The sequence below is a fragment of the Alosa alosa genome, chromosome 10 (assembly GCF_017589495.1).
Source record: "Alosa alosa isolate M-15738 ecotype Scorff River chromosome 10, AALO_Geno_1.1, whole genome shotgun sequence".
Lineage (NCBI taxonomy): Eukaryota > Metazoa > Chordata > Actinopteri > Clupeiformes > Clupeidae > Alosa > Alosa alosa.
In genome coordinates, this window is record NC_063198.1 from 5,937,524 (window position 1) to 5,957,523 (window position 20,000).

General features: G+C 42.4%; 1 protein-coding gene across 2 annotated transcripts in view; it reads right to left on the minus strand.

Moving 5' to 3' along the window:
- cntn4 (contactin 4) overlaps positions 1-20,000 on the minus strand; it is a 105,308-nt gene that overhangs the window by 58,326 nt on the left and 26,982 nt on the right. For both annotated transcript variants that reach the window (XM_048254007.1, XM_048254008.1), the window contains exons 4-5: positions 13,245-13,420; positions 6,547-6,642 (exon numbers count right to left, since the gene is read on the minus strand). In XM_048254007.1, the coding sequence (XP_048109964.1) occupies positions 6,547-6,642; positions 13,245-13,420 (272 nt within the window). The remainder of the gene's footprint in view (positions 1-6,546; positions 6,643-13,244; positions 13,421-20,000) is intronic.

Here is a 20,000-nt window from a genome sequence, read left to right on the forward strand (position 1 = left end):
CAACTTTAATATACGCTATTGGAGCTGGAATTACCGCGGCTGCTGGCACCAGACTTGCCCTCCAATGGGTCCTCGCCCATGGGTTTAGGATGCGCCATTCAATTACAGGGCCTCAAAGAGACCTGTATTGTTATTTTTCGTCACTACCTCACCCGGTCGGTAATGGGGTAATTTGCGCGCCTGCTGCCTTCCTTGGATGTGGTAGCCGTTTCTCAGGCTCCCTCTCCGGAATCGAACCCTGATTCCCCGTTACCCGTGGTCACCATGGTAGGCGCCGAAAGTACCATCGAAAGTTGGAGGGGGACGCAAAACCTTCAGTAGAATGTATGATTAAATTGAATTATATTATTTACTTTTCTCGCGAACCGTTCAACTCAGCAATTATCGGGTAACATCGTTTAAAAGCTGAGAAAAAGCTCTTTCATGTGATACTTGTGATGTCTGTGTGATGAATAGCCTACTTCGCCAGTAGTTCAACTGAGATGAATGGGTGAATTTGGACGACTTTTTTTTCTTGGCGCTTGTCACTTTTCCACTGGGCGTAAAGACTAAATAAATTTGCTGTGAATGCTAAGATTATTTTGACAGGCCACAGGCTAAATAAAAATCGCTATTAGTAGGATGCAAAGCAGAATATTGAAAGAAGGGGGCACCAAGGTAAACCTCTGATTTTCAAAGGGGCCTCACGGCCAACGGAAGAGGCTACGATGGCTGTGGCCGCCGTGAAACTCCTACTCTGTATTAGACTACCAGTAGTTTCTTGAACAATGAGCACACAGGGCAACAGCCGGATGAGGCTTTGAGGGTAATTTTATACAGGTGAATACATACATGCAAAAACATGACCATAAATCTATTTTATGTGTATAATATGTGTTTATGTGTATAATTTTATGTGCCTCTGAAAATGTATCTATACAGTATCACCAGACTCCAGTCATACAGTGTTATAGTAAAGTGCATGTAGCTAATTCACTATATTTTGAGTTTGACATAGATAGCTACATTCAAATACATATATAGAGACCTATTTGGGGCTGCAGTGTAGCAGTGTATCATTGCCTTAGAAACCATGCACCTGGATTTGATACCCGACCTTGCAAGTCCGTCTTTTAGATAAAAGCACCTGAAAAATCGCAAATACTTCACCTTTTTGCATCCATTACTGGATACATTAGCTTAGAAAACTAAAAAGTTTCATTAGCTGAATTAGTACAGACAGGCGCAACAACTCAAAACGCAAAAGGCCACAGGTTCAATGCAAAATAAATAAATCTAAATATGTCTCTAAATATATTTGACAAGAAGTCAACACAGCATAGAAATAAACAAACTCATGTTAGTTACTGAGGCACCCATTCACCATCATCAATAGCAATATTTTCAGTAATGAGTGAATGAGTCATGAAATTGGACCTAAAGGCATATTCAAAATGGATATGAAACCAATCTCAGTACTCACAGCATGTAGGTCATAGAAGTTCAAAATGCACCAAAAAGCTCTCTTCACAGCGTTCAAACCCTGCTCATTTTTCATTACAGAACTGATATTCCACAACATCCAAATCCTGGTATTTTGCCAGTCTTTACAATGACTACCTGAATAATGATTCTGCCAAAAGAAACCTCAGTTCCTCAGGCCAATAGAGAGATTTTTACAAACCTCTTGGTCAAGCCATGAATCTAAGAAAGCCATAATGACGATAAGCCTCCAGGTTCCCTCTCCTGAACCAACTATTCATCTTCTACATGATCCCAATAAGCCAACTATTAATAGCAGGTGACACTGAAAACCAACTCACTCTGTACATAAATTAAATGGTAGAGCCATTACAAAGAGACTATTAAAAATATACCTCTCAACAGAATATATCTCTCAACAGAATGTCATCTTAGCACTCATCAGGTGAGACCCACTAGATATGATGATGAGTTTAGCCTTCCCTGCTGTCTTAGCATTGTTGGTTTACATTTAGTTGTATTTCCAGAGACTCATATATTTTGTTGCTTTGCCACCTGTTCCAATAGCCGTCTGATATTTATACATTATCCACGTTTGCAGGTGCATTTATGCTACATTATTTAAGAGACATGTACGGTACACAAATATGTCTGAACACGGTTTGAAATTTATCTGAAGAAAGCCGTTTGTGTCACTACAGCTGGGTTGCTGCTCACTTTCAACTTACATACAAAATGTTTTAATTTAATTAATGTAAACACATTTTTAAATGTTTAATCTCACTATGAAATAGCCATCTAAACAAAGGAGTTATATATTTTTATAAGACAAGAGTGCCTTGGATATTTCCATCACACTTCCATCTGAAAAAGCATGTTTTTGAAGATATATAGAGTACATTAATTGAAAAAAAGTATTTTCCCCCATAAGAAGTCTTTATGATAGTACTTTAATCATTCCCCTGGTAACTACTTTACATTATCCAGCCATGCTTTTGGACTACTCAGCTGAAGCAACTCAGGAGGAATTATGCAGATGAAGCTCTCCAAATCTCTGTTTGTCATAATGTCCAGTCCGGAGCACGGGCAACGCCAGTGAGCTGTGCATGGATCATGGCCACTGCCACGGCCACAGCACGCCGGACCAAACTGAGAGAGCCTCTCACTTGAGCATAAGCACCATTTAAATAAGGTGAGTCAGTATAAAAATCGCCTCAGAAATATTATCACGCCGCTCATGGCTGGCACTGAATAAGGCGCAGCCGGCCTCTGAAAACTGGTGTGGCAAATGAGCATCTTTGAAGATTTGAATCTGAAAGGGAGCTGCGCGCCGCGTGGAAATCAGCGTGCGTACCTCTGACTACGCAGTCCTTTCAGGGTGTGGAGAGAGATCATGAAAAGTGATATCCCTGCATCTAATTGTGTATGAAGCTATGGCATCTCAAATGGACAAACAGTGTGGGCCACACGTAAACACAAAACAACATGTGTGTGTGTGTGTGTGTGTGTGTGTGTGTTGGCAAACAGATTCTCCGTACAGCCACAAGTACACAAACACACTAACCCCACGAGCTACCCTCACCTAGTTTATCAAGCTCATCAACTATTCCAATGTGAGACCGTCCTTCCTTCTCACTTCACCCCTTTTTCTCTCTCCATCTCTCTCCATTTCTCTCTCTCTTTGTCTCTTTCTCTCATCTCTCCCTGGTCTCAGGCCTGCTGCAGATTATACACAGCTCAATCTGCATGCTGGAGTGGTCTCAGCGTGCGGTGGGTGACGGGCGGCTCTGTGAGGGGACGGTGAAGGGAGGGGGAGCGACTGGCCAGCTGTCTGCTTCGGCTGCCTGCGAGGAATTACGCATCCGAGGGCCAGACTGTCTGGCCACCCATCACATCCCAGCCCATCCCAGCCTCAAGCGGCGAGCTTCAGGGGCAACATCCTCAAGGCACCTCCTCTCCCCCTCCTCCTCCTTCTCCTCCTCCAGCCTGGAGGTCTATCACTTAAGACCTGAGAACATACGGTAATGAATAAGCCAGCACTGCTGCCATGATGTGAGAGAGAAATAGAGATAGTGAGAGAGAAAGAGAGGGATAGGGAGAAGGAAAAAAGAGAGAGATATCGGGCGCCACCTATACTCTGTAGATGGGCCTTTTCATTAGAGCGGCACAGGCACCCACATGCAGGAGTCTCCGTGGTAACTCGGAATGTCAGGGCGGGTCAGCGTCAACGTCAAATTCGCCGGCGTCTGTCTGTGCTTGGCGGACATGCTGTGGGTAGTTGTGACATGCACAATGATTGCTCTATAGAAAAGGCTGATGTTTTAGTGCACAGGGCTCGGCATCCTCAGCTTTCTAATTTAGACCTCTTCTTGTCTTTTGTGTGTGTGTGTGTGTTGGCAGGGGCTGATTTGAACATTTTGCAGAATATGCTGCTGACAGCTTTCTTGCTCTTCCTTGTGACTCAGCGATTGATAAAGTGGGAGGGGAGAGTAACAGCCTCTTCCAATTTCTGCCACCAACAGCACTTCAGAATTGAAGAAGAACTCTTTTTTAAAAAACAAAAGACCAAAAAAAAGCAATAAAGAAAAACACACCTACACCACGACACCTCAGAGTACGTAAAGAGTTGGTGTATTTACAAATGATGGATAATGGCATAAATGCATGAAACATTCTTACATTAATGTATTAAGACCAAATCCCTAACTGCAGACCACACAGACCCCCATAAGCCTAAGATTATAATCTTGAGACTGCAAGACAATGAAATACAGGGCTACTTGTAGTATTATAGGCTATTAAATAAAGAGACTGATGCAGTAATTCCAGTGCAATGAAGAAAACATACTAAACTCCTATAGTCATAACAGCAGTCTTGCTATATAATAGTCACACTTCATATTCGGGGTCTGGTATAACGTGACACAAAGGTTCAGCTAGTTCAAGATGAAACATTCTTCTAATTGACAGTTTCCAAAGTCTCTTCTCTCTCCTCTGAGTCACCATCGGACTCATCACTGCACGCAGGGAGAAACCCCGAAGGTCTGAAACGTCTAAATCAGATCTGAGTGAAATCATCATGGATCACCCTCCAAAACCAAAGATGGACTAGAGTTGGACAGAGAAGCCTTTAAAAATAAACACCCTGATGAAGGATACGTAAGCTAGAGATGTGTATGGCTGAGGCACGAAACGAAGCGAAACTCTATCACTGTCGTTAGATATCTTAATATCTTAATACCCTAAATTTGAAAACCCTCCAGGCACATGAGAGTGACCCTTCAGAGAGTTCCATCTGAACATGCAAAATGGAGACAACAACTTCCTTTTATGCAATGAGGACTTAATGTCCTCGTTTATTTTTTTCATCAGACTTTTTTTTTCTAGAATAGTCTGAAAAATGTCAAAGCCAGTGAAAGCCCAAACATTTTGTTTAGACCTGGTAATGGAGAGAAGGTCTTGGGGGGAAAGGAGTGAGAGTCCTATCTCTCTCTCAAAGCTGTCAGCACGCTAATTCACAGCCCAACTGGCAGACAATTCTTTAGATTAGCATGGGCTGGGGCTGCTTGAGCTATACACAAACACAAATAGAGAGAGAGAAGCAGGCCTTTCAGGGCACATTTGTGCTTTGCCCGCCTTTGTTGTCTCTGCTGCAGTTTCTCCAGTGTTAAGAAAATGAGAGGACAAATATTTCTAAGGGGGAAAAATCCCCAAAGTAACATGCAAGCTCTCATCGTCTCCTCGGCTCTATAGAAATGCATTCAAACAGTCTTGTGTTTCGTGTGTAAAGTTTTTCTTCTGTTGTTTTTTTTTTCTTCTTTCGTTGTTGTTGCAAAATGGAGATGACAACCCTGTGGTGCTCTGGCACACGGCGATAAAAAAAGTACAGAGCGGCTTCTTCGGAGCAGCCAAGAAACTAATCAGATACTCTTTTATCTCCCTCGTCGCTTTGCCACTGCTTACACGCTGTCTCAACGTTTGAGGTCTCATCCATCAACTGTGCTTTGTTTCCACTGATAGGACTTCCCATGTCCTGGACATATCAACACCATACCCTATCAGTGCCCTATAATAACATACAGCACTACAGCAACATTCAGAATGAAGCAGCAAAACTACACAACACATTTGCAAGAAAGCGAAAAACAAGAAAAAACACTTTTGTCAACAAAATATGTCTAATCTTTGGAAAATATACTGTTGACAGAGGCAAGGCAGTGGGTGGGTGGGGTATTTTCTTTTCATTTTCTTTTCATTTTTATCATGTTCACAGCCCCCGTGCAGACTCTAGGTCCCAGCTCCCAACACTAGTGTTTCAAAGCTTTAATAAGCAAGGCGAACCCTGGGAAGTGGTGCTTTTCAAGGGCTGCAACTGCATATGGAGTTAATATAGCATTTTTGACCGAACTACAAGGCTGGTGCCATTAATAAGTGGACACACACACACACACACACACACACACACAGAGCACACACACAGCACACACAATCACACGCTGCTGTGTTAATTAATTGAGGCCATCAAGCAGATAGGAGCCCGTAAACGAGCGCTGCAGACCACGGTGGGGGAGATGCATAGGCGGAAGGACGTGGTGGTCGGCGTGGTCAGGAGCCGCAAGATCTGGCGGGGTGAAGAGATGCCCGCTGCCGATGCCATGGCACACGAGGCTAGGGTTGTGATTCAGTCGTGCCGCATGAATGCTGTGGTGTGAGAACTTCTCTTGCCACCAGCGAGGAGTGAAGAGACAAATCTGCACACACACACACACACACACACACACACACACACACACACACACACACACACATACACACACACACACAGGCTAGCCTACCCAAGCTGACATACCCAGGCAGCTCTGTGCAATGCGAATAACAGCATGGCACTGACAAGCCTGCCTGCCTGAAGGTCTGAGGCTCTGCAACTTCCAGTGCGCCCGGCTAAAAAAAGTTTCTCCTCCAAAATTGAGATGCAATTTTTGAAATATGAACAACAACAAAAAAAACCCCAACAAATATTGCAGAGGGCTCTGGCAGTGGAGAGTCAGGGCCTCATAAATCATGTCCAGTTGTGGTTGTGTTTACCTCCGGAGTGGGAGGGAGGTCCACACAGGAGCACCACGCCCTGCCCTTCACGCACCAACACCGAGCTCCGTCTGTGGGTCTTGAAGTTTTCCAGGTCTGAAAGGGAAGAAGGGAGGGAGGGAAGAAGGGAGGGAGAGAGGAAGAGAGGGAAAAGAAGGAGAGAAGGGAGGACAAAGAAAGAGAAGTGGGTCAGTCACAGGAGAAGTGCTACCGCAGAGACCTGCTCATGGAAATGTCAAATGCCTCCACGGTGACACACTGCCGACAGGAGAATCACATATGCTGAACACATGCCAGTGACATACAATTACACTGTAATGTGGTCTGTTTACAAGTGGCGTAGGAAACACTGCATAAATGAAATGGCACCGACGGAATTACAGATTCGGGCAATTAGCATTTTCTGAAGGCCAGCAAGAAGCCATGCTATGAGCCATGCTGAGCTGTGGCTGGCTGCGGTTGTGTTGGAAGAAAAAAACAGCTCAAGGCTCTGCCCCCGGCTACAGGGACCCCTGCTGGGTGAGTTTATTGAGGAGGCCACGGCATCATGAAATGACAAAAAAATACACCGACTGCTGGAAAGTTTATCGGAAACCAAGTTCAGGTACAAAACTTCATATCCTAGTAGCCAGAGGAGATAAACATGGCACAAGCCATGGCAGTGCACTTCTTGATCTCTGAATAGCACTTTAGACATTTTGAGCTATGGAGCCCCATATGGTCTCTGCTTTTGCAAGGCTGCATACATCACAAACAAAGCAAGAGGAGAGCACAAACAAACATTAAAGATGCTTTTATTTTATTTCTTTGCTAAATTTAAAATGGCAGACAGAAAAACAATTACATGTCTGGACAAAGTTACATTACATAGATAAAAAAGGGATCTGAATCTTCAATATAAAAATAAGGTGATGGAACTGCATGAAAAATACCATTGTGATGGCAAGAGAGTCTTTAAGAAATGCAGCCTCCTTTGTAAAAGCCCTTGATGAATTCTTTGTGATGAAAACAAACAAATTGAAACATTAATAGGATACAGTGTGGCTTCATTGGATCCACCCAGGTAGGGTGCATGGGAGGGATGAGAGCAAAATCAATACCAGTTACAAAACAAAATGAGCACTCTTGCATTTCGCCGCACCCTTTGGTATGCGGGGAGGATTTTTGCGAGGCATAAGTCACACATGAATGATTTTAATGGCTCCGGTGGTTATCAGGTTTCCTCTGAGTTTTATTCATGGCTGCAAAAAAAAAAACATTGCAAACTCATTCCAGAATGGTTAAGAAACTGAAATTACCTTTTCATTGAAACTAATTTATGTTTGACAATTGATGGAAAACAAAAACATGTCGCAGTGGCTTCCTGCGTGCACCCATACGGCAACCCCCCCCCCCCACACACACACACACACCCCTGTTATTACTCCCAGTGAGCCCCCACAGTGGGAGTGGGGTGCTCACAGCACATGCAGGCCAATATCAGCCTGAGACAGGCCAAGGGAATAAACATGCTCAAATTGGAAACTTCACAGACACTCTTTAGCAGCTAGTGCGCATCGATTAGATATAAAAATAACGGCACGCAAATGAAAAGATCAGAGAACAAACTTCTAAATTAGTTTTGAGAGGAGTTAAGAGAGCATGCAAACTCTGCAGACCTGCAATCAGCTAAGAACAGGAAGTAAAATAAGCCTTCTTTACATTGTACTGTAGGTTTAAAACCACATAGACCTTGAACTCTTTTATCATAGAAATGATTCAAATATCAAAACAGTGAAGGAAAGCGGTTCTGCTCAGATTAGATTAAATAATTAGAGGTGACCAGAGGCAAAGCACTGACCCCCAGTGAACTCACGCAGAAAGCTTGTATCATACACGGGTGTCTTATTTCAGAACCAGCTAGGGAGTTCAATCATTATGTGAGGGGATGAAGAATACTGTCTAAAGTGGGGAGCGTTCAAGCTGATGAATCCCTAAATATTAACTCTAATTAACCCCCAGTATATCCTCCATTTTGTAGTTTCACTTTGAGCGCCAGCAGAAGGATTGAATGCTTTCCTTCTGGTGCAGATCAGTCTCTTGTGCTAAAGGTCTGTTTAGCTGGGAGACTAGATGGCTGACTGTGCCTGCTTTAGGAGCAGATTTAAATGCAAAAGAACTAGCCGCTCTGATTTATGAAGACTACTATTAGGTCAGCTAATATATGTCATACTGGCCACAGGACAAGTCTATTAAGAGGCCGACGTTAATTATTTCTTTAAACATAAATCACCTTTCATCCAAGGAAGGCAGTTTTGCTAATGGTAATTTGAGGCTATTTAGGCCTATTAGAAAAGGCAATTTCTTGCATTTCCACACAGATTAAAATGAGATTTTCACAATGGAAAAAAAAAATCCATTTTGTCCATCCACCTCAGCAATGAGAATGTTTAAAAAAATGATCGTAAGTAATCTAATGGCTCTTTCTCTACTTCCAGTGAGCTTCAATCATGAGCTCAAATCACAGTAGGAGGACAATTAAATATCACCACCTGTGCAAGGGGAAAGCACTAAATTTTCCAAATTCAAAGGAGTTGCATAATCATTTCCTGTGCCTTTGAATTCATATCCAGGCCGTTAATGAAACTGTATGGTACAATGGCAGAAATACGTTTCATGTTTCATGAAAGAGGTCCATGAGTGAGGATGGAAACAGAGCCATGACACCCAGTCAAGTTACAAAGAAACTACAGATTTTTCCTGGTGTACTTATTTTTTTCCAGAATAATCAGGAGATATGACTCAAGAAAGAACAAAGACGCTCCTACCAAATTTCATATTAATGTTCGCTCCTGAGGTGGCCCTCACATGGCAGCATCTTATTTGGGCATAGCAACAAAGGTTTCAAGTTGCATTGCAGCCCACTTTCATGTGATGGGGCAACTGTATGTTAGATAAAAGGCCCGTAGAAGTCAGAAAATTGTGAGCCACAGTGAGAACAAAGTGGACAAAGGCATTAGACATCTGAGGTAGTGAATTAATTAAAATGAAGTATCTTTTTTGGGGGGATCATTTTTGGATTGAGATAAAAGCATCTGGGCGAGGGGGGGTGGGGGGACAAACCACTCCATGGAGTGGGCCAAAGACCATTTTTTGATCGTCCACGTCCTATTGCCGGAAAAGCCATTTATGGACACCAAACCAACATCCAGATGGACCACAACCACACCCCCAACCCACCCACTAACCCCCCTCCAAAATATACCCCTCAGAAAGCCCTCCTTACCAAACAAAAAGGAGAAAAAGCAACCATTGTTGCACAAAAAGCTCAAAGAGCCCTTCTTCTCAGCAGCGGTTCTTGGGTTGGATGCAGCTGAAGCCTTTCAGAAAGTACCCGTGGGGAGAGGGAGGGCCAGCGCAGAGGACGTATGCTTGTGCCAAACACACGTGCGCACACGCACGCACGCACGCACAAACACACACGCAAGCACTCACGCATACACACACACACACACACACACACACGCACGCACGCACACACACACACACACACGCACACACACACACACACACACACACACACACCCAACATGCACAGCTGGGCCAGTGTGTGCCTTTCTTTGGTCGGCAGAGATCATAAAAGCATACCCTGTCAAGTGCAGGCCCCAAAAGCAAACCTTTGAGAATCCCAAAAAACCCTGCAGCGTTAGATACGGCTTAGTGAACTGTTTCTTTTAAAAATAAAAAATATTTGTTAAGTTTGTTTCAGGAGGCATTGATTTCAGTCTGATGATTATTATAAACACTTAATTCTGTTCGCACTGACACCAGCTGATTATTACTATATAAAACGATGAGGAAAGTGAAGATCAGCACAATTGCCAGGGGTGAGATGCCAAGAAAAAAATGTCAGCATCCAATTACAATAAATCAAGCACAACAAAAGACAAAAATGGAGCCAAACCTGTCTGTCACTGCCTAAGTAAAATGACATTAAAGCACATGCAGTAATCTAAATTAACCTGATGATCGCATCTTAGCGCAAGAGCAGAGTGTTAAATGCCAGCACAACTTATTCTTAATTCAAGTGAGCTGTCCTGGCATAACGATGTGTGATTTATTAAATCCACCGACATCAAGACGCAGATTTACTGTGCTGTAATCTCCACGACAGTAGGGCTCGTTCACTCAAAGTGCTTAAAAAAAAAAAAACTCCCAAAAACTCATCTAGGGTGGCTTAGTAAACGTGTCACTGCAGAGGGCCTTAAAACGCAATGATGTTGGCACTCTGACAGTATGTTTAGAAAACTTGAGAAAATAAGACGTGTGGATGAACAGGGACTTTTCCTCCTTGTCCTGGCATTGTGCTTGGCAAGCCTTACAGATAGTGAAAAAAAAATCTCATGTAGGGTAGACATGCGTTGAGTTGCAGCTGTTCCATTAACAGAGTTATGTCACAAGAATCCCAACTGACATTTTGTGTTCTTACAGACATGTAAGTAAAACTGGAATCTTTAGATGACAACAGTCATGTGAATTCAAAATAAGATAATGGAGTTTGAAACATATAGGAGCAGTCTTTGTAATCATCTGAAACACATGATCTGCTACAAATTATGCTAATTTTAAAATATCTGACTCTGCCAATGTTTTAAACAGAAAATGCAGCAATACTACGGTGAGCACAAGTTGACATGCTGAATTTATCTGGTGTTTCACTGAGACAATTATCCATTAAAAAACATGATTAGGAAACTATGCATGATTTCCACCAACAACGCTATTGGAATTAAAAGCAGTCTTCAATAGCCAGAAGCTAATTAAAGCATTAGAAATCTTGGTCTGCTTGGTCTGATCAGTACATTGCATTGTCTATGACAGTCTGGTTTTCTATGCATCTACTGACAAGGTTTTCCATGTCAGTCCAATTACGGCAACACAATTCATGCAGGGCAGTGAAAAATATCTCTCCCAAGGACGTTAAACATATCTCTTGTTCATTACTCTTAGTTCCGTTTTATCACTTCAAGCTGACAAGGTCAAACACATGAAAAATAATTATTAACTCTGTTTTTATCTCTGCCCCACCCCTTTGCTTTAGACTCATTGGAGAAATCTGCATAATAAACTCCATGGGAAGAGCAATGGTGTGTTTCAGCATCCACTCAATCACCTCAAATGCTGAATACATTATTGATTTTATCAAATGCCTGGCATTACTTATAGGTATTGGAAATGCCCCTGTATGCAATACAAACTCCTGGGCCCTGTCACGTGAGCACTTCCCCTCATCATGATTTATAAAGACAGTGGCTATCTTAATTTGCACTTCCCAGGCAGATGGACAATCCAGTGTGTGTCAAGCAAGTGCTTGTAGTGCTTGTTGAGTTTGCAACGTGTATAATCCACTTGTTCACAGTTCTCACAAGATGGACATGAGATCCTCTCACTCCCAATAAATCCTACCGCAAATCTCAGATGTCACATTCTTACAACATTAGCCGCTAGTTTTACATTTGGATTTAAAATAGTCTCTTGAACTTGTGCCATTCAATCATGCATAACTTAATTAAGCCGCACCACGAGCAATAAAGAAGATGGATGGCACTCGGGCTCCGGCACGTGGCTTAAGGGTCGCCGGCGTGCGATTGATGGAACTGTCCATCTGCCTGCCCACCGGTGACAGTGGAGGGTCCCCAGCGGACTCGGATTGATCTGACCTGGCGAGGAGGGAACGTCACCAGCACACACAGGGGGAGCAAACAGATGGCTGGCCAGAGATCCAGTGGCCTTGGTCTGTGTGTGTGTGTGTGTGTGTGTGTGTGTGTGTGTGTGTGTATGGACTCGGGATTCAATCTGAGCTGCCCATCACTCACACCATTGTCAATGACGTCATTTCAGAGGCAGGATGCGGCAGTCAGTTAAGTAGCATCAAATCGCTTCGAACTAAATGAATCACCGCAAAGAAAAGACCAGGAGAATCTAAGGGACTGTAATCCATTAATGTAGCAGTCAGCAAGGCCCTTTCAAGTGTGTCGTAATGACGCCTTGCCTAATTTCATCCGCAATGTTCAGTGAGTAGGATATGTAATGCTAAACAATAACAGAGAATCTGGACAAAGGAATTGCTTTGCAGTGGGTGTCACCCTTTGTCTGAAGTCAATCAGTGAGATCCATGCTGACTAATCTAAAGACCCCATTAAAATCGAATTATAGCATGACAGCTTGGCCACTCGGCTCTTTACGGCAAACATGCTTTTATAGGCTGCAAGATGCTTCAGAGCAGTGCAAGAAAACACAAACACAAGCAGTCTTAAAGAGTACAACCAAAATTGGGAGGTTGTGATTGTGAGTCTAGAATGTGTGGGTTTATTTCATTTCATGTGTGTTTTATTTTCATCAGTTTTTATCTTGGAAGAAGATGTGCATGCTGATAAAAAGGGCAGACTGTGTGCCATGCCACTGCAAGCTATCTGCCTGCAGGGAACCGTTTCCTGTTTGATCACGTTATCAGACGTGGGTGCCACGGGGAGGCATCCGAAACTCCACCGGCAACATCGCTCATGTCACATAGGCGCTCACACACATGGCATCTGGTGCTTAGCTCGCCTGAGTCGGCCTCGGGGAGTGGAGGGATGGGTAGGGTTGTGTGTATGTGTGTCTGTGTCTGTGTCTGTGTCTGTGTCTGTAACGAGGGCGTAATAAGGATTGCGACTCACATGCGAAGGTTAGACTCGCCTCTCGGCTGATGATGGTCCCAAAAGAGTTGGATGCGAGGCACTGGTAGGTCCCGGCGACCTGGTCTTTGTTCAGGTGGCTGATGCGCAGGTTTCCTCCGGACAGGGTGTAGTGGGAGCTTAGCGCCGGGTCGATAATGGAGCCGTTCAACCTCCACCTTTTTTTTTTTTTTTTTAAGAAAAAGAAAACACAGACAAGCACAATTACACCCATTGGGTCAGCTGATGCAAATGGCTGGCAATGGTTCACCACAGAGAAAGCTAATATTTGCATAAGCATCAGTTCCCCTCCGATGCATCATGTGAGTCCTATGAACACATGGCTGAGTGGAGTGCCTTTAGGAAAGAAGATAATAACATCTCCGTGGCATCATTTCAGTCTCGTTTTTTTATATCTAATAATCTATTCTGTAAACACATTCAGTTTCATTAAAAGGAAAAATGCATTTGTCAAAAAAAGCGCTAAACATCAGCTCTCTGATACATCAAGCAAGATGCTCGGATAAACAAAATCAAATCACTTCTGATTTGCATGTGCAAATGAAAACATTAACAAGTGTCCAGTCTACTGTGTTTCTACATTTCATTTGCACAGTGGGGTTCCTTTGATAATTTACCTGCTGCGACATATTGTGTGTGGTGCAGTAATACAAAATGAACCAGTTTAAAAGAAACTGTCTTTTCCCCTCCATGTGACATATGCCCTACATTCACAAAACAGGCGCAGAGCAGGCTTCCATATATAACAAACAGTAAATCCTGAAAGGTCAACAGCAAAGTGCCCCTGGGGCATCAGAAATATTTAATTCCTGCACACCTCCTAAGAGCATTACTCATCATTTCAAACAGAAAGACATGACTTCATTAACTAAACAGCAAAAGGAGCATTAGCAAATACTTTATGGGCTTATTCCCAAATACGCGAGAGCCAGAGAGGCATCTTCAAGGAATCCAGAGATGGCATGAGGCCAGGGCCTCCTTGGCTCTGACTATTTAATCAGAGGGAGTGAAAGCATTGATTTCCATGATGGGCTCCAAAACCGATTAACAAATTAGCCGAAGCAGCCTCCTCGCTCCACCTTATTATTTGTCAGCAGTCGGTGATGCGGAGTCTCTCGGCTATCAGAAAGGAGCGCACATATGAGTAATGCCAACAACTATACATCACTGACTAATCAGCAGTTCACAGCTGCTCGGCACACATACATTTAATCAGAACCTCCAGCTCCCTTCGTTCTGGCTAAGAGAAGAGCGGAACATCCATTTCATTCTTCGAGGTTCAACTCTGGGCTGTATAGGAGTCCTTGGTCTACAGACGGTTTCTGTAAAGATTAACAGTAAAAGTATTTCTTGTATTTCTTGTTCAAATCCTTTTTTCAGATAAAAGGGAAGTCTGACGTTTTTATGTTAAATTGAGATTATAAAATAAAGTATTGGAACCTTTTAGTATCTTACACTATAGACTTAAATTATTATCACTCTAATTAAGAGCTTCAGGGTTGAAGCAGACTTTTTTGTCGGTGGCGTTATGTTTCAAATTATCGGTAACTGCTGCTCAGTGCAGGAAATGTCAATTTGATGAAGTCATTTATGAGGTGAAATGTAGCAGAACACTACACATATGCTTTGTTGAGCATCCTGTGTTAGAAGCTCTCTAAAATGTATCATTCACCATTATACGGCGCTCATGAGGGACTAGCTCTTCATAATTCCCTTCCCTTCATCTGCTAACAGCAGTCTGCTCAAGCTACAACATGTTCAGGAGACGTCAGCAGAAGTCTACTCTCTCCTGATGGTTAAGGAAGGAAAAACATTCCATTTCGGAACGGAATTTAATAATCTTAACAAGGCTTTTAATGTAGTCTATCTCGAGGCAAGTTTGCATTTAGGCTGGGATGAAGCGTATTTCACTTGGGATGGGCAGGAGGAGTACAGGAGCCTGGTGGACGACTTTGTGCAATGGTGCAAACTCAACACCGCTAAGACCAAGGAGATGGTGGTGGATTTCCAGAGGTCTAAGCCCGCTCTGCTGCCTCCATCCCCCAGTCTGACCAATGGCTGATACCCTATTACTTCAAACCTATCCTTGTACTGCTGCTATAATTCTTATATTACTATGTTTACATGTTTCTCTTATATTGTCCATATTTAATGCTGGTATCTAGACTTTATCCCTGCACTGTTGCACTGTTGGACTTAATTGCACTACCACCATGACACACACTTCATAGAGCACCTTACCACTGCATATTGAATCACAGGGTCAGTCCTGCCCTGTCACTGCAAGCGCCTCATGCTTTTAAATCCTTAGTACATTCATGTGGATCTTTGATTTAGTATATTTTACGGTCCTTATTAGTCACGTGGATTGGTTATCATCCTGATTATGTTGTAGTGTATGTTGTGTGTGATGTCTTAAGCTACTGGGGCCTTGAATTTCCCCTTGGGATCAATAAAGTATCTATCTATCTATCTATCTATCTATCTATCTATCTATCTATCTATCTATCTATCTATCTACCTATCTATCTACTGTATCTATCTATCTATCTATCTATCTATCTATCTATCTATCTATCCAGAAGACATGCACCCTCCCCCCTCATAAAATACCAACAACAGCAGAGCACAAATAAGAGGCTTGCTAGTGTGTTAACCTGTGTCTTAGCAATATGCTGTAGTTGACAATATTGCGCTGTGAAATGTTTTTTACTTTTGTAGGATGATCTAGTGTGAACCACAGCACTGCAGAGTGCATAATCGGGGTGGCTCGTTGAAAGAATATATTTGTTTATCTCTCTTCCACACTCTTCCAATACACCATCAAAAAACTGAAGATAATTACAGTACTAGTTACCAAAACATGCTTTAGAAAGTGGCAGTGTTGTATGCAGTTACTTTAAGCCAAAGTCAAGTCTCCATGAGACATTGAGGAGTTGCACACTCATAAAGAAATCAGGCGCTAACGACCAGCCAACAATCAACGGTCTACCAAAACAGGCTGACCACCATCATGAGGAATCAGAGCTCTCACTGAAGCACTGCATGGTACTACAGTTCGAACTACACATTATATTAGCATGCTATAATATGAGTACTAGTAGTAGTAGTATTCAAGACTGAGTGTTTGCTGTCATACTCATCAAGATAATGGCTACCATGTACAGTATTACATTGTTTACAGGTAGTCACTATAAGGGTTCCTTCATGGGCTGTTCAAAGGACTCAGAGTGCTTGAAAATAGCCATTGTGTAAATTGCTGATGGGATGTGACTACATGTGGACATGAAGGTCACACTGATGATGTCTTTTTTTGTACACAAACATAGACGTGCAGTCAGAGACACAGTCACACACACACACACATACACACACACACACACACACACACACACACACACACACACACACACACACACACACACACACACACACACACACACAAACACACAAAACATCAGCCTGCATATGCAGAGAGAAGTTCTGTAATGTATGAAATGTAATATTGTCATACTGTGCATTGTTGTCATTTAAATACAATCGAATCTACGTAGACAGCGACCTAATCATCAAGTCAAGTTAGATGCTCAACTTTGATACTAAAAGATAAAGAATACCCTTGCTCACCCCTTAGTTCGTTTCAGGTCACGAGAGACTAAGGGCCCTGTTGTGGTCTAAAACGTCGGTGCTACGCGAGATGAAAAGGGCAATGTCAGAAAGGTGTTAAAATTATTTTTAAAAAGATAAAGATAAATTAAGATAAATCTTAAGCCTAGGTTCTCTTTGTTCTTTGTGTTTCATAATGTTCTCCACACTGTTTTTGTAGTGTGAGAGCTCATAGACCAGTTGCACATTTTAATTTTGTTATTTGTTATCATCAGATTGTAAGGCAGCTAATTAAACATCATGCCTGGAATGCATAAATAGAATATGTTACGTTTTTATGTGTCGGATGGTGGGGGTACGTGAGACGTGAGTCAGGATGTACGTGGTGGAACGCGGAGGGAAAAGTTTGGGAACCGCTGATTTAAACCAATGAGAATGACATCTGTAATTCCCTTTAACAGCAAACAGCACAACTTCAAACAGCGCATCGGTATTTTGATAGTCAGTGGCGCATTTGAAGGAATCTGTTTGCATGTGAGACCATATGGAACAGTTATTCCACTAAACCATGCTTTACTAAAACCTAGAAGAGTATAGCCTACACGCATTTGCATTCATCTATTATTTGAACTCATTGGCAAAGTGAAACTAACTTCACTTTGGTCAGTCAACAACAAAACAGTCTCACTATTTACTGAAATGGGTTACCATCGAAAACATAGCCTGGAAAACACTTACACCAATAATGTTTAAATGACTGAATAAAAAAACATTTATCCTGCAGAGCTGCTTACAGTACATCTTGTGACAGTGCATCTTCAGCTGTGCTCCATACGTGCCTCTCACCTCTTGCCTAATCACTTTTATTCGTCATTTCCCATGTGCAAATGATGGTGAATAACTACTCATTGTGAGATGTGTTTCGTAATATCTTTATTCTAATTATGTTTCCCATTGTAATCATGTAATTTGTAATGTTTTGCATGGATGTGTGCTGGTGCGTTCGTGGATGAGAGAAGCAGGGTGCGTTGTGCACCTGCCCATATCACTGTTAATAATGCACTCTTAAAATAACATATAAACAACTCGCCATGGATTTCTGACCAGGTTTCTCTTGGTCAGTGGCGTAATGCGTTTTAGGTAGTGTACGATAGCAATTTTTAGATAATGTGCCAGACCCCTCCTTAGGTTGTTAATTGCCACATCCCCTTGGCGCGTTGCTCAATAAAAGAGACGTGAAAGATAAGAATAAACTTTGCGCTGGGATAATAATCTGCTTTCCGCCAGGTTTTAAGTCGCGAAAATAGGGCCCTAACTGCTCTTACAGAATTAGAAAATCAAATAGAGCTCACCTCTTTGAAAAGAAAGACTCTGCCGTCTGCTCTACATTACTTAACTTTCTTTTTCTGAGTTGAATATTCAAATTGATTTGTGCATACATCATACAGCAGCTGATTAAGGAGTTAAATGAAGCAGATTTTCCAATTAAGAGTGTTTTACAGTAATGCATATTAAAGTTGTTAATGGTTTCACAGAAACATAAGATGATTCTAAGCTTTTTTTCAGAAATGTTAAGAGTTGGTGTAATTTGTGGATGTACAATAAAGTATTAGACATCTAGATAGATAGATAGATAGATAGATAGATAGATACTTTATTGATCCCCAAGGGGAAGTTATTCAAGGTCTCAGTAGCATACAGACATCACACACAACATGCACTTAATTGCTCAATTTAAGCATATGCTACCTACGATGTTATGTTTTTTTTTTTCAAAAGTCAAAAAGTGCTGCTTTTTCATTTTGTTGCCTTTCTTGATACTGTTTTAACTTCATCTAGAGTGTAAACATGATTTTCTTACTTACGTGAACATGCTTAAATTGTTTCTTAGCCCTTCTGTGCTGGACTCTCGCCAAATGTGCAAAAAACATTTGTTTGCCAAAAGGTGAGCACATGTCTAAATAGCATGTGTACCAGAGAGGCCTCGGAAAAAAACCCTTAATTGAATCAAGTTAATAAAATAAATGTGTGATGTACGATAATCTCATTACCCCACCACTGTTGAGCACTGAGCCCCACTAACACAGACCTGATTTGTTAAGCACATGCTTTATGCAATCATGCTTTAACAGGCATTACACCGCGTAATACACAGCCATCTGGCTCTGGAGTCTGTAGACTGTTTCACGATCTGTTCCACATCTTAGACCTTCTGTGATGTAAATCCATTGCTAAAATGTCAAAAGAGGTGGTGGTGAGGGGTGGTGGTGATGGGGGGGGCATATTTATTTACGAAGGGGTAGAAAAGAGAAAGCTCCTCACAGCAGATCTACACACGATAAGAGGTTGGAGTCACCTGACCAGCTTGCTGGGGTCCCACATATTATCTAGCATTGAGACAGTGTGATAGGTCGGTAATGAACTCTGAAGGTGATACAGTCAGTGATTGCCCACAGGAAGGCATCCTCCACCAGAGGCACGGGGAGACCCTGACAGGATAGCGAAGCAACCTTGACAGGAAACAGCTGATTAGGTCATCCGTTAAGCCGGCCGAATCCCGAGTATTAAACGTTCCAATCCCTCTAAATCTCACCGCTGCAATTTCAGTGAACAAACATGATTGATTTGGACCTTGTAGTTGCCAGAGATACGACATACTAACCTATCGATAGACTAATGAACAATATAGGCAGCAAAGAGCAAGACCCTAGCTGGAAGTAGGTATAGGCCGCACTTTATGTTAGATTATAACACTCAGATATAATGTGAGGATAATCTCACACTAGCAAGCGTATGAATGTCAGTAGCAGTAGCAACGCTGCAGCAGGAGAAAGCTAGCACTTTAAAGGCTTTGCTAATGCTCCCTCTCAGGAGAGCTTTTCAGACAATAGCTCATCCTGTCTTCAGCCAACACTCTGGGAAATAATCGGGAGCTCTATTCTGTAACAGGACCTCCGCATACTCTAAGTAATTTTTTACACAAGTAATTAGATTTCTTGATGTCTCTCCTCCTATTCGAAGAGATATTGTTTTCAAAAGGAATGCACGGCGCTATGTATTAGCGATGAGAGATGAGCACGCCCTCAGCTACACGTGGCCTTTCCCTGCACACTCAGCTGAAAATGAGGCTCA